General features: G+C 42.8%; 2 protein-coding genes across 2 annotated transcripts; both read left to right on the top strand.

Annotated features, from left to right (window-relative positions):
• Positions 1–6616: 6616 nt before the first annotated feature.
• Positions 6617–9190, top strand: LOC311100381 (gamma-crystallin M2-like; the record flags this gene model as incomplete). Its single annotated transcript, XM_084141275.1, has 3 exons — positions 6617–6670; positions 8241–8483; positions 8915–9190. 3 exons carry the CDS (start codon positions 6617–6619, stop codon positions 9188–9190), a joined length of 573 nt encoding a protein of 190 aa, XP_083997401.1.
• A 4982-nt stretch (positions 9191–14172) lies between these two features.
• Positions 14173–15414, top strand: LOC311100527 (gamma-crystallin S-1-like; the record flags this gene model as incomplete). Its single annotated transcript, XM_084141442.1, has 3 exons — positions 14173–14268; positions 14576–14818; positions 15139–15414. 3 exons carry the CDS (start codon positions 14173–14175, stop codon positions 15412–15414), a joined length of 615 nt encoding a protein of 204 aa, XP_083997568.1.
• Between the last annotated feature and the right edge of the window lie 427 nt (positions 15415–15841).

Below are 15841 nucleotides of genomic sequence, written 5' to 3'. Positions count from 1 at the left end.
AGCATGCATTTAGTTTTACTAGTGTTTAAGAGCAGTTGGAGGCTACTGAAGGAGTGTTGTATGGAATTGAAGCTCGTTTGGAGGTTTGTTAACACAGTGTCCAATGAAGGGCCAGATGTATACAAAATGGTGTCGTCTGCGTAGAGGTGGATCTGAGAGTCACCAGCAGCAAGAGCGACGTCATTGATATACACAGAGAAAAGAGTCGGCCCAAGAATTGAACCCTGTGGCACCCCCATAGAGACTGCCATAGGTCCAGACAACAGGCCCTCCGATTTGACACATTGAACTCTATCTGAGAAGTAGTTGGTGAACCAGGCGAGGCAGTCATTTGAGAAACCAATGCTATTTAGTCTGCCAATAAGAATGCGGTGGTTGACAGAGTCGAAAGCCTTGGCCAGGTCAATGAAGACGGCTGCACAGTACTGTCTATTATCGATCGCGGTTATAATATCGTTTAGGACCTTGAGCGTGGCTGAAGTGCACCCATGACCAGCTCGGAAACCGGATTGCATAGCGGAGAAGGTACGGTGGGATTCGAAATGGTCGGTGATCTGTTTGTTGACTTGGCTTTCAAAAACTTTTGAAAGGCAGGGCAGGATGGATATGGGTCTGTAACAGTTTGGATCTAGAGTGTCACCCCCTTTGAAGAGGGGGATGACCGCGGCAGCTTTCCAATCTCTGGGGATCTCAGACGTTACGAAAGAGAGGTTGAACAGGCTAGTAATAGGGGTTGCGACAATTTCGGCGGCTAGTTTTAGAAAGAAAGGGTCCAGATTGTCTAGCCCAGATGATTTGTAGGGGTCCAGATTTTGCAGCTCTTTTAGAACATCAGCTGTCTGGATTTGTGTGAAGGAGAAGCGGGGGGGGCATGGGCAAGTTGCAGCGGAGGGTGCAGAGCTGGTGGCCGGGGTAGTGGTAGCCAGGTGGAAAGCATGGCCAGCCGTAGCAAAATGCTTGTTGAAATTCTCGATTATTGTAGATTTATCGGTGGTGATAGTGTTCCTAGCCTCAGTGCAGTGGGCAGCTGGGAGGAAGTGCTCTTATTTTCCATGGACTTTACAGTGTCCCAAAACTTTTTGGAGTTAGTGCTACAGGATGCAAATTTCTGTTTGAAAAAGTTAGCCTTTGCTTTCCTAACTGCTTGTGTATATTGGTTCCTAACTTCCCTGAAAAGTTGCATATCGCGGGGGCTATTTGATGCTAATGCAGTACGCCACAGGATGTTTTTGTGCTGGTCAAGGGAAGTCAAGTCTGAGGAGAACCAGGGGCTATATCTGTTCTTAGTTCTGTATTTTTTGAATGGGGCATGTTTATTTAAGATTGAGAGGAAATTACTTTTAAAGAACAACCAGGCATCCTCTACTGACGGAATGAGATCTATATCCATCCAGGATACCTGGGCCAGGTCAATTAGGAAGGCCTGCTCGCTGAAGTGTTTTTGGGAGCGTTTGACAGTGATGAGGGGTGGTCGTTTGACCGCGGACCCGTTACGGACGCAGGCAATAAGGCAGTGATCGCTGAGATCCTGGTTGAAGACAGCGGAGGTGTATTTAGAGGGTAAGTTAGTCAGGATGATATCTATGAGGGTACCCATGTTTACGGATTTAGGGTTGTACCTGGTAGGTTCGTTGATAATTTGAGTGAGATTGAGGGCATCTAGTTTAGATTGTAGGATGGCCGGGGTGTTAAGCATATCCCAATTTAGGTCACCAAGCAGTACGAACTCTGAGGATAGATGGGGGGCAATCAATTCACATATGGTGTCCAGGGCACAGCTTGGGGCTGAGGGGGGTCTGTAGCAAGCGGCAACAGTGAGAGATTTATTTCTGGAAAGGTGGATTTTTAGAAGTAGAAGCTCAAACTGTTTAGGCACAGACCTGGATAGTATGATGGAGCTCTGCAGGCTATCTCTACAGTAGATTGCAACTCCACCCCCTTTGGCAGTTCTATCTAGACGGAAAATGTTATAGTTGGGGATGGAAATTTCAGAATTTTTGGTGGCCTTCCTAAGCCAGGATTCAGACACTGCTAGAACATCAGGGTTGGCGGAGTGTGCTAACGCAGTGAATAACTCAAACTTAGGAAGGAGGCTTCTGATATTTATGTGCAGAAAACCAAGACATATCTCAGACTGGCCAATAAAAATAAAAGATTAAGATGGGCTGTCTGAGATATGGCTTTTTCTTTGCAACTTTGCCTAGAAGGTCAGCATCCCGGAGTCGCCTCTTCACTGTTGACGTTGAGACTGGTGTTTTGTGGGTACTATTTAATGAAGCTGCCAGTTGAGGACCTGTGAGGCGCCTGTTTCTCAAACTAGACACTCTAATGTATTTGTCCTCTTGCTCAGTTGTGCACCGGGGCCTCCCACTCCTCTTTCTATTCTGGTTAGAGACAGTTTGCGCTGTTCAGTGAATGGAGTAGTACACAGCGTTGTATGAGATCTTCAGTTTCTTGGCAATTTCTCGCATGGAATAGCCTTCATTTCTCAGAACAAGAATAGAATAGAAGAAAGTTTTTTGTTTCTGGCCATTTTGAGCCTGTAATCGAACCCACAATTGCTGATGCTCCAGATACTCAACTAGTCCCAAGATGGCCAGTTTTATTGCTTCTTTAATCAGCACAACAGTTTTCAGCTGTGCTAACTAATTGCAAAAGGGTTTTCTAATGATCAATTAGCCTTTTAAAATGATAAACTTGGATTAGTAAACACAACGTGCCATTGGAACACAGGACTGGTGGTTGCTGATAATGGACCTCTGTACGCCTATGTAGATATTTCATTAAAAATCAGCCGTTTCCAGCTACAATAGCCATTTACAACATTAATAATGTCTACACTGTATTTCTGATCAATTTGATGTTATTTTAATGGACAAAAAAAGTACTTTTCTTTTGAAAACAAGGACATTTCTAAGTGACCCCAAACTTTTGAACGGTAGTGTATATATTTTTTTACTCCATATACAAACTTATACATCTGCCCAGACCCGCATGCTCACACCCCCATCCCTAGTGCCTGCATTATTATTTGCCACTTGGCCTTAAATTTTATCAATTTGTTTTCTCGGTCGCCTATGCTATTTCAATATTTCAATAATAAATCATTAAAGTTTTCCATTGTGAAAATGATGGCGGATTGATTGATTTCCACGTTTTTAGTATACGTTTTTTCAAGATGAGCGATGAGAAGAGAATCTTCCAGCCCATTGGGTATCTCACTACACCCCCATATGCCATGTCTTGAATGCAGACAGATGGATTAAAAGTAAGTTTACATTGTAATACTTCTGACAGCCAACTTTCTAGCTCCGTCCACAACTTTCTGACTTCATAGCGTTCCCAGAAAGCATGGAATATTGAGTCATTCTTAGTGAGTTTTCCATGGATAGGATTCCCCACTCTGCTTCATCCAGGCGCCCCGCGTTGAGGGCTATCTTGTTGTTGATGGCAGACAGACAGGGTGTTTTCCAGGGTTGTCACTTTGCCCCCTATCTCACTGAGCTGAGAGTTAATGCCATCTAGTTTGTTGTGGAGTTCTGTATGGTGGGATCTCAGCTCGGAAATAATTTATTTGACAGAGGACGTGGTTGGCAGTTGTTGGGCCTCGGGAGGTGGCGGGTCCTCCTGCTCCTGGCTAAAGGCGCTAGCATTTTCTGCTGCTATTGCTCGAGTCCTGGTAAAAATGTCACATTTAATGTCGCCTTTTGTAGCTGCCATGGCCTTTTTGACCAAAGATAGTGGGTTTTAACTTGAAAGTGGAGAATAGATTAATATTTGAAAATAACTTGTGTGGAGCTCTCAGTTTATGCAGCTCGTTCAAGGGTCATGCGATTCCCCCCTTATTTCTAACCAGATGTAAAATGTTCCTGTTTTGATTAATTTAATAGAGTAAGTTAGGTCTGCTCTATAGCAAATTAACATACCCCTGAGTCTCTTCCTTGTTTCACACCTGGTAGTTTGGTGGATGGGACTAACAGCTCTCTGTAACCTAGAGGGCAACCAGTGGGTCCGTCTCCTCTATAGCATGTTTCTTGTAGGATGACAATGTCTGTATTTCCGATTTCTTTGGTGAAGTCTGGGTTCCTGCTCTTTAGGCCAAAGGCCTTGTATTATCCAGCATGAGATAGTAAAAGCTTTGCGTTCCATAGTGTCCAGTGTTGCTATTTCTGTGGTTTAGGTTCGGACGATTAGGTGCGAGCAGAACATGCTGAGCATCTGATACATGCCTCTTAAATCAAATCACATTTTATTGGTCACATGCACGAGCCCATTCCCAACAGTGGTGTCTGCTGGGTCCTGTGTTGTCTGTCCCACTCTGGTGTTGAGGCTGTGGTCCGGGTCTGAGGTGGGCTGTTCTACAGGCTTCTTTGGGGGAGTGGCCTGCTCTCTGTCACACCTCAGATTTCTCACCTCTCCCTCACTCTCTCACTCTCTCTTTCTCTCTCTCTCTCTCTCTCGCTCAATTCAATTCAATTCAATTTAAGGGCTTTATTGGCATGGGACACATATGTTAACATTGCCAAAGCAAGTGAAGTAGATAATAAACAAAAGTGAAATAAACAATAAAAATGAACAGTAAACATTACACTAACAAAAGTTCCAAAAGAATAAAGACATTTCAAATGTCATATTATGTGCAAATAGTTAAGGTACAAAAGGGAAGATAAATAAATGGATAAATAAATTGTATTTACAATGGTGTTTGTTCTTCACTGGTTGCCCTTTTCTTGTGGCTACAGATCACAAATCTTGCTGCTGTGATTGCACACTTTGGTATTTCACCCAATAGGGAGTTTATCAAAATTGGGTTTGTTTTCAAATTCTTTGTAGGTATGTGTAATCTGAGGGAAATAATTCTCTCTCCTTTCTCCTCCTGGAGTACCAGAGATAGCAGGCAGCAGCGTATGATGTTGCTTTCCCTTCAGCTTGGGGAGGAGAAGTCTTGTAGCTCTGCTAAAGACGATCATTTGAGAACCTCTGAAACAAGGTTCCCCTTTGCAAAACACAGGGGCACACAGATGCTGCAATCAGAAATAATGAGTGGAAATGTTGGAAACCGTCCCTGATGGTGAAAATGTTGACAACAACAACAAAGATGGTGGTGGTTGACTTGCTGTGATGGTGGGTATGATAATAAAGATTCCGACCTATTAGGTTTTAGGAAAGAACCGGATGATGATAGTGGTGGTAACGACAATGATGAAGATGAAGTCCAAAAGCTTTAGCAAAAAACCTAAGGTGATTGTAACGAGAATGATGAAGAGTCTGACGAAGAGGCTGTTTAAGACAGTCCTATTATACACCCAATACCTCAATTTGGTCACATTTTCTACTCTATGTTGCCCAAAAAAATACAAAAAACATAAAGAAGCCAACCCATCTGATAAATCAGATACAATTACACTGCACAACGTGATAAAAGGATATCAATGATCTATTTATGTCGTAGAAAAAGAGAGCTGCTTGAAACATGAAACCTATTGAAGCCTATGGGAATTTCAAGGCAATGATTGATCAAAAAATGAAAGCTTATCAACACAGTTCCTTAACTCTGAAAACGAGTCACATCTGGTTAGAGAAACTGCCAGAGTAGCAGGTTTTTGCCCAGGAACAGAATGGCTATTGTGTTTCAGAAACCATTGTCTTTCTACAGAGTTGAAGCAGAAAAAAGCATACACAGTAGAGGACATGGGCTCTTTATCCTCATGAAAGGCTAAAGGATGAGACTGACCTTTCTAGCATCAGCTGGGCTTTGGGAACAGAACACACAAGGGCAACTCTTTCTGGCTTTTCCCCTTCCGCTCTGGGGTATGTTTTACAAGCCAAAGACAGAAGTCCAAAGCACTATTACTTTTCACATAGACTCAGACACACAACTATTCCCTCCTTTTTATACACACACACACACACACACACACACACACACACACACACACACACACACACACACACACACACACACCACATAACACTGTTATCTGTACATGGCATCAGAGTAGGTCTGCAGGCTATGGAAGCAAAAAGAGAACATATCACTCTAGATTACATCAACACAAGGGCTTGATTCAATCAATACCATCAGAATCACTTACACACACACAGGTCTATGAACAGTACACAACCAAGACTCCGTGACCTGCGATCAGGGAGAGGGAAAACATGAACCTACACTGAAATAAACGATGATAATCCATTTACATTTTCATAACATTCTATTATCAACGTTCAATAATTTTTTTCATATCAACTCCAAATATTTTTTGAATATATGGCTTTGTTTTGTTTACTAGAGAGTGCATGAACCGTCTCACCTCCTGTAAACGTTAAAATCTCTGTTGTTCACACTACATACCTAAAGGCCTTTTGTGTGATGTTTCAATGGGTGCATCACTAGGTCATGGCTGAACAAGGGTCTGTGTACAGAAAACATAGAATGGGGCAGGCATATGGGGTGGAGGTTTCATATTTGTATAGGTAAACTAGCACTTGCGGGAAAAAGACTAGCCTATGGTTTGAGAGACAATGGGAATGGTCAGTGACGTTTAAAAACGTAACATCTAGTCACTTCGACACATCAGAGCACTCTTGTCAGTAGAAGAGTATAAAAGGCCCTATGACTCTGTTGAAGGCTACGGTGCCGACATCAAGCCCTCCAACCATGGGAAAGGTATGAGCTAACACACGTTTAGGTTACTTGTTTGATGACTGCTGATATAATTAGGGAGAGCACCAAATGCTGTTAGGCGTATAGTGAAGCTATTTTGCATGTAAGCTACGCATACAGTTTATGAAGCTATGTCAAATATTTCAGTTGTGAAACTAATACTAGTACATAAAAGGACTTGATACGAGGGACTTTTTTCCACTTGTTTTCCAAAAATTGTATTACTTGGATTATATAAAAAATCCCATCTATACTGGATAGGATAAACCAGGAACCCAAAGAAAAGGTCAATTAAAGATGCACTCTGGGAGCACAACAAATGTGCAACATATTGTACAAATTGGATTTGTAACATATCACAGGAATTGCAAAATGATATCATACAAAGCAATTTGTAACATATTACAACTGTAAGTGCTGTTATTGTGAAGTGGAAACGTCTAGGGCCAACAACGGCTCAGCCGTGAAGTGGTAGGCCACACAAGCTCACAGAACGGGACCGCGAGTGCTGAAGTGTCCTCAGTTGCAACACTCACTACCGAGTTCCAAACTGCCTCTGGAAGCAACGTCAGAAGAACTGTTCGTCCACAAACAAGCCTAAGATCACCATGCCCAATGCCAAGCGTCGGCTGGAGTGGTATAAAGCTCACCGCCATTAGACTCTGGAGCAGTGGAAACGCATTCTCCGGAGTGATGAATCACGCTTCACCATCTGGCAGTCCAACGGACAAATCTGGGTTTGGCGGATGCCAGGAGAACGCTACCTGCCCGAATACATAGTGCCAATTGTAAAGTTTGGTGGAGGAGGAATAATAGTCTGGGGCTGTTTTTCATGGTTCGGGCTAGGCCCCTTAGGTCCAGTGAAGGGAAATATTAACGCTACAGCTTACAACAGTTTCAGCATGACAATGACCCCGTGCATAAAGTGAGGTCCATAAAAAAATGGTTTTTCGAGATCGGTGTGGAAGAACTTGACTGACCTGCACAGAGCCCTGACCTCAACCCCATCAAACACCATTGGGATGAATTGGAAAGCCGACTGCGAGCCAGGCCGAATCGCCCAGCATCAGTGCTCGACCTCACTAATGCTCTTGTGGCTGAATGGAAGCAAGTCCCCGCAGCAATGTTCCAACATCTAGTGGAAAGCCTTCCCAGAACAGTGGAGGCTGTTATAGCAGCAAAGGGAGGACCAACTCCATATTAATGCCCATGATTTCGGAATGAGATGTTCTACGAGCAGGTGTCCACATACTTTTGGTCTTGTAGTGTATCTCAATATAGTGAGAGATATCTATGGTGTGCAGCAACCCTTTACATACCAGATAAACATACATAGCATAGGCACAATGCTTCTTAAGCTTGTCACATTTTCAAATACAACTATATTCGTCACGTACGTAGTTTACAGCATGTATAAAAGGTGCAGTGAAATGTGTCCGCTATTGGCCAATCAACACCACATCCATGAGTACTTCTTTCAGTCAAAAATCATTCGCCTTTTACTATCATCATTCTTGACTCAGTCTAAATAACACTATATATAAACTATTTTATACATTTCTGTTCTTCGTAGATTATCTTTTACGAAGGCCACAACTTCCAGGGCCGTCACTATGAGTGCAACAGCGACTGTGCCGACACCTTCGGGCACTTCAACTACTGTAACTCTATTAGGGTGACCGGCGGTCACTGGGTGGCCTACGAGAAGCCCAACTTCAACGGCTACCAGTACATCCTGAACCAGGGCGAATACCCAGACTACCACCGCTGGATGGGCTTTAACAACTGCATCCGTTCCTGCCAGATGTTCCCCCCCGTAAGTCAATCAAATTGATAGGGTTAACCCTGCCACACATCAAACTGTGCTTTAGAAATCAGCATCAATCACCAGCCTTTTGATGTCATTTATAGATAAGGAGAGGAGTCAAAGCATGAAATCTCTGTGGCAAGGTCCACAAGGAGATCCAGTCATGTTATAAAGGAATAGGCTGCACACCCCCAAAGACTTCTTCATTTTCATTCTATTCATCATCGCTCAGTGTTTTTGGCAGTTAAGAAAAAATATATTATGCTTTGAACAGTTGCTCCTCATTTGACTGAACATCTCTTTCTAAAGGAAGCAAGTCTCTGGTATTATTCGATGTGTAGAAATGTATGTTTACCTCTACTGTGAACCTCTGTGATCATTTGACCCCTAATCACTTCATGTCCTCCCTATCCTCTCCTTTCTGTCTCTTCCGCCAACAGTACAGAGGATCCTACAGGATGAGGATCTACAACAGGCCCGAGATGTCTGGTCACATGATGGAGTTCATGGATGACTGCCCCAACGTGTACGAGCGTTTCCGCCACCATGACATCTTCTCCTCCAATGTCATGGAAGGCTACTGGGTGTTCTATGAGCACCCCAACTACAGGGGTCGTCAGTACTTCCTCCGCCCCGGCGAGTACAGGGCCTGCAGCGACTGGGGCTGCCACAACCCCATGGTGGGCTCCTTCAGGAGAATGAGGAGTGGCCTGTAAGCTTCTCACCTCTGGACTGTAACAAAGTGATTAAACGTGCTGGTTTTTAAACATGGCTTCCCTGTGTGATTTTCTTTCCATCTCAAATCATTGGCAAACCAATAGCAAAGTTAGCTTGTGTGTAAATAATTAAGTTTCAGCAATTGGTAAGTGTTGGATAAAGTGTATGGCTATTAGACTGGGAAATTAGATGCCCTACAAGTTGACTGCACCCTCATTAAAGGTTTATTTGCACAAATCAGTTGTGAACAAGCATGTCAAAAGTATATACCGTTAAGTATATTATTGATTAACTAACTGATTGACTGAACTAACTGCAAATCAGAAACTCATTGCAACCAGTTAAATCTATTCAAAGATGTTTAGGAGGCCCTAGTCATTCTCTCCCTTCGGCTGTCTATACATTGCTGGCCTCCATGCCAATAAAGGCAGATGTTGCAACTCTTATTGTGGGACTTCGGAAAGTGCAGTTACAGTATTTTCCATAGAGAGAGAGAGTGCTTTTGACAGAGACAAAGAGCTACTGCTGTGGGCCAGTCCTATAGTTTTCTGTAGTCTATGGAGCACATTGTGCTGACGCGACAAAGCTTTGTGTCACATTTACAAAACCCTGATCCCTGCAGGGTCTATAAAAAGGTCCAGTAACGCTCACTACCCGGTCCGGTCTGAACTAAACACAGTCACAATGGGAAAGGTAAGCATGATCACACTATGCGTTTCACAGGGAAATACAGGAATGAGGCTCATTTAACTATTTTCTATGATAAACATGTCAACAGAATACGTTTCATATTTGGATTTGCTGGATAGTATTATAAATAACAAATTAGCTTGCAATTCATGCAGACATTAATGGCCATTAATGATAATGGATGGGGACTTTAGGAGATATTGAATAGAATGTGTCAAAGGCTCAAAGATCATGTGCAAGTATGAGTAGACTGGACAAAGGAGGGCTGCACAAATGCCTCAAAGGCAGCAGATGTCAAATGGCACCCTATCCCCCACATAATAAATGTTTAGCCAGGACAAAAGACATAAGAATATCATTATCAATCATTATTATTATTAATATTATTATTATTAATAGCCAACTATATGGGCAAAAGAGTGTTTGTCTGCTGCTGTAGGTTACTTAGTTGAATCATAACGTTACTGCTGTGAGAGTTGGCACACCTGATTTCTGCTAATTGCGCACTGCGGCCTAGCTCTCAAAAAACCCTTCTTCTCCGTCTGTAGGGTTTTCAGCAGTTACATTCGCCCACTGTTGGCTCCATGTGAATTACAATTCCGACGCTGTGTTTTAACATTTAGAAACTTCAATAATCATCGCTTTCAAACCTCTTTTCGAAACATATGCTGCTATGCCCCTTATCTTTCATATCAGCGAGAAAGAATCTTTCAAATAAAAAAAGATACACTTACTGTAGCAGTTTTGCACAGATCCACAAGCTGTGTGTGCCTCCAGTTGACAAACTAACCTCCTCCAAAGTTACACTTATGGGAAACACTATTTTTTCGATGCCAAAGTTACTTTTTTGTAACAGGTTAGGAGAACTTACGCAGCAGTTTAGGAGTATTAACGTAGCAGGTTAGGAGACTGAGGTTAAGGTTAGGAAAATGACTTTGTATTGAAGTGGCGTGAGAAGAATGTGTCCCTTATGCTTACACACGTGTCTGGAGCACGCTAGATAGCTAATTAGCACAGACTGCTGCCTATGTCTTCCGTCTGTCTTCCGTAAACAAGCGTGATAAGATGGAGATATGGCTGTGTGGGAACACTAACCCTAACCCTTTAAAGGTGTGTAGTAATTTAACCTTTTTTTTTCATTATTTCTCTCAGATATGAAAGATACATTCCTAGTGTTTCCAAAACCGTACCGCAAATGATGCGTTTTAACATTCAGAATGAGGGTTGGGGATCTTAACAAAACTCCCCCGACCAGAAGATACTATCGTCAATAGGCCCTAAAGTAAAAGTGTCTATAAATGGTTAACTGCAGCCAGACAATAAATTGATATTTTGCAACACATTATGTAGATTATTCTTGTATTTAAAAACGAACACTTTTGGTATGATACAATTTTGTAAATTAACAGATTAATTTAATTCACATGTAGGACTATATGGACTTCAATAAATGCTAGGTGCCTACTTGTGTAGGTAGGTAGGGTATCTTTTTGAATTTTACAAAAGTTTTTCACTTGTTCTGTCTTGCAGTTCAACTTAAAAGAAAACTCCACCCAAATACGATCTTTTGGTATTTGTTTCATTAGTCCATTGTTGACATACAGTTGAAGTCGGAAGTTTACATGCACCTTAGCCAAACACATTTAAACTCTGTTTTTCACAATTCCTGACATTTAATCCTCGCAAAAATTCCCTGTTTTAGGTCAGTTAGTATCACCACTTTATTTTAAGAATGTGCAATGTCAGAATAATAGTAGAGAGAATGATTTATTTCAGCTTCTATTTCTTTCATCACATTCCCAGTGGGTCAGAAGTTTACATACACTCAATTAGTATTTGGTAGCATTGCCTTTAAATTATTTAACCTGGGTAAAACTTTTCGGGTAGCCTTCCACAATAAGTTGGGTGAATTTTGGCCCATTCCTCCTGACAGAGCTGGTGTAACTTATTCAGGTTTGTAGGCCTCCTTACTCGCACACGCTTTTTCAGTTCTGCCCACACATTTTCTATAGGATTGAGGTCAGGGCTTTGTGATGGCCACTCCAATACCTTGACTTTGTTGTCCTTTAGCCATTTTGCCACAACTTTGGAAGTATAATTGGGGTCATTGTCCATTTGGAAGACCCATTTGCGACCATGCTTTAACTTCCTGACTGATGTCTTGAGATGTTGCTTCAATATATCCACATAATTTTCCTTCCTCATGATGCCATCTATTTTGTGAAGTGCACCAATCCCTCCTGCTGCCACCCCCGTGCTTCACGGTTGGGATGGTGTTCTTCGGCTTGCAAGATACCCCCTTTTTCCTCCAAACATAACGATGGTCATTATGGGCAAACAGTTCTATTTTTGTTTCATCAGACCAGAGGAAATTTCTCCAGAAAGTACGATCTTTGTCCCCATGTGCAGTTGCAAACCGTAGTCTGGCTTTTGTATGGCGGTTTTGGAGCAGTGGCTTCTTCCTTGCTGAGCGGCCTTTCAGGTTATGTCGATATAGGACTAGTTTTACTGTGGATATAGATACTTTTGTACCTGTTTCCTCCAGCATCTTCACAAGGTCCTTTGCTGTTGTTCTGGGATTGATTTGCACTTTTCGCACCAAAGTACGTTATTCTCTAGGAGACCTGAGCGGTATGATGGCTGCGTGGTCCCATGGTGTTTATACTTGCGTACTATTGTTTGTACAGATGGATGTGGTACCTTCAGGCGTTTGGAAATTGCTCCCAAGGATGAACCAGACTTGTAGAGGAGGTCTTGGCTGATTTCTTTTGATTTTCCCATGACATCAAGCAAAGAGGCACTGAGTTTGAAGGTAGGCCTTGAAATACATCCACAGGTACACCTCCAATTGACTCAAATGATGTCAATAAGCCTATCAGAAGCTTCTAAAGCCATGACATCATTTCCTGGAATTTTCCAAGCTGTTTAAAGGCACACTCAACTTAGTGTATGTAAACTTCTGACTTCAGCTTTTTTCAGGTCTCTCCAGAGATGTTCAATTGGGTTCGTCCGGGCTCTGGCTGGGCCACTCAAGGACATTCAGAGACTTGTCCCGAAGCCACTCCTGCATTGTCTTGGCTGTGCTTAGGGTCGTTGTCCTGTTGGAAGGTGAACCTTTACCCCAGTCTGAGGTCCTGAGCGCTCTGGAGCAGGTTTTCATCAAAGATCACTCTGTACTTTGCTCTGTTCATCTTTCCTTCGATCCTGACTATTCTCCCAGTCCCTGTCGCTGAAAAACATCCCCACAGCATGATGCTGCCACCACCATGCTTCACCGTAGGAATGGTGCCAGGTTTCCTCCAGACGTGACACTTGGCATTCAGGCCAAAGAGTTCAATCTTGTTACTCATGGTCTGCGAGTCCTTTAGGTGCCTTTTGGCAAACTCCAAGCGGGCTGTCATGTGCCTTTTACTGAAGAGTGGCTTCCGTCTGGCCACTTTACCATAAAGGCCTGATTGGTGGAGTGCTGTAGAGATGGTTGTCCTTCTGAAAGGTTCTCCCATCTCCACAGTGGAACTCTAGAGCTCTGTCAGAGTGACCATCGGGTTCTTGTTCACCTCCCTGACCAAGGCCCTTCTCCCCCGATTACTCAGTTTGGCCGGGCGGCCAGCTCTAGGTAGAGTCTTGGTGGTTCCAAACTTCTTCCGTTTAAGAATGATGGAGGCCACTGTGTCCTTGAGGACCTTCAATGCTGCAGACATTTTTTGGTACCCTTCCCCAGATCTGTGCCTCGACACAATCCTGTCTCGGAGCTCTACGGACAGTTCCTTCGACCTCATGGCTTGGTTTTTGCTCTGACATGCACTGTCAACTGTGGGACCTTATATAGACAGGTGTGTGCCTTTCCAAATCATGTCCAGTCAATTAAATTTACCACAGGTGGACTCCAATCAAGTAGTAGAAACATCTCAAGGATGATCAATGGAAACAGGATGCACCTGAGCTCAATTTCGAGTCTCATAGCAAAGGGCCTGAATACTTATGTAAATAAAGCATTTCTGTTTTTAATGTTTAATACATTTGCAAAAATTTGTTTTCGCTTTTTATTGTGTCTAGATTTATCAGATGTTTTTTTTTTTTTCATCCATTTTAGAATAAGGCTGTATGTGGAATGTGGAAAAAGTCAAGGGGTCTGAATACTTTCCTAATGCACTGTATATAATGAAACCAGAAGATGGAAGTCATTTGCTCCTCCTGTCAACGTTGTTTTGCTTGCTTTCTTTTGACATTTAACAATTATTTTACTAAATTGCTGGCATTCTTTCTAGCCTTTCAAAACATTGAACATCAAATGGGTCACGTGGTGATGAGCAGCATCACCTGTGACAAGGGAAGTGCGTGCAACAATGAAGTATCACCTGTGGGCAGGGCTTGGGGCCTCAAGGATGTGTGGTTTTTGGGATGTGAAAAAGAGAAGTGGATCATTTATTATTGGTCCAATAACACGATTTTCTTAGTCACATGTACTAAAAATATATATTATGATGATAGGCTTGATCTATTTCAATAACACATCATAAATGGTGCATATTGGATTGCAGTTAATGATAAAAATCATTTATATGAAAATGTAATTGTTTTTATTCTGTGCTATGTTATAAGAAACAAAATTAGAAGAGCCAAAACATTTCCTCAATATGTGTGTTATCATGTGTGTATAATTTTGATTTGAAGTTTCCATGTCTCTTTTGTAGATAATCTTCTACGAGGACAGGAATTTCCAGGGCCGCCACTATGAGTGCAGCAGCGACTGTGCTGAGATGCACAACCACTTCAGCCGCTGTAACTCCATAAAGGTGGAAAGTGGTTGTTGGGTGGCCTACGAGAAGCCCAACTACGCTGGCTACCAGTACATGCTGAACAAGGGCGAGTACCCCGACTACCAGCGCTGGGCTGGCTTCAATGACTGCATCCGCTCCTGCCGTATGGTGCCCCCTGTGAGTGTACCACATCGGGTGTCCTCAGTTCCACATAGTTTTCAGTCCCTTGAGTTGAGGGCCGCACTGTCTACTGTTTTTTTTCTACCTTAGCATTTATTGTCATTGCTTGGCTAGAGATGCTATGACAAATAGATTCACAAATTCCACCCTATTTTGAACACCTTTTTTTAACACGGTCAATTTCTTCTTCACAAACTTCATGGTTGAAGATATGTTTTATTCTCATTTTGGAACATTACCATCAATATATTGTTTTTCAAGTCAACAGTATAATTTACTATACCATTCTCCCTTTCGGCTGTCTTCTTCTTTCCCAGTATCGTGGAAACTACAGGATGAAGATCTACGAGCGCTCTGACTTCAAGGGTCAGAACATGGAGGTGATGGAGGACTGCCCCGACCTTCATGAGCGCTTCCACAGCCGTGACATCTCCTCCGCCAACGTCATGGAGGGTTACTGGATCCTCCACGAGCACCCCCAGTACAGGGGTCGTCAGTACTTCCTTCGCCCTGGCGAGTACAGGAGGCACAGTGAGTGGGGAAGCTCCAGCCCCACCATCGGCTCTCTGAGACGGGTCACCGAGACCCCCTGAAGGTCAACTGAGACCCCCTCTTCCTCCCCTAATGCAACCCTATTATAAATCCTGTACTGTACCCCTACCCTTTTATTGCTAGCACTGTTTGAGTGTTGTGTATCTACTGTGGTCTTCTGACCCTGAAATCACATTCATGTGATTGGGGGTTTTGGTCCAGTTGGTGTTGGGTCTTTGCTGCTCAGCTTAGACTGGGAAAGTAGACCTTGGGGCTCAGGCGATGCTCGTATGGTAACAGTGATGGTCTCTCTAGCTTGTTGTTACAGAGCAGAATGATGTGCTTTGCCAGTCCTCAACCTCCTGTCCTATTAGAACCAAAATAAATGAAAACTTGATGAAAGTCAACCAAAGGGCCTTTTGTTTTTATTAACTACTGTCATTATCAAAAGAGGTTACAGGAACACACTTTATTGCATACTTTTATTAA

This window comes from Coregonus lavaretus, assembly GCF_964263955.1.
Source record: "Coregonus lavaretus genome assembly, chromosome: 25".
Classification (NCBI taxonomy): Eukaryota; Metazoa; Chordata; class Actinopteri; order Salmoniformes; family Salmonidae; genus Coregonus; species Coregonus lavaretus.
This window is presented reverse-complemented; position numbering and strand designations above follow the sequence as displayed.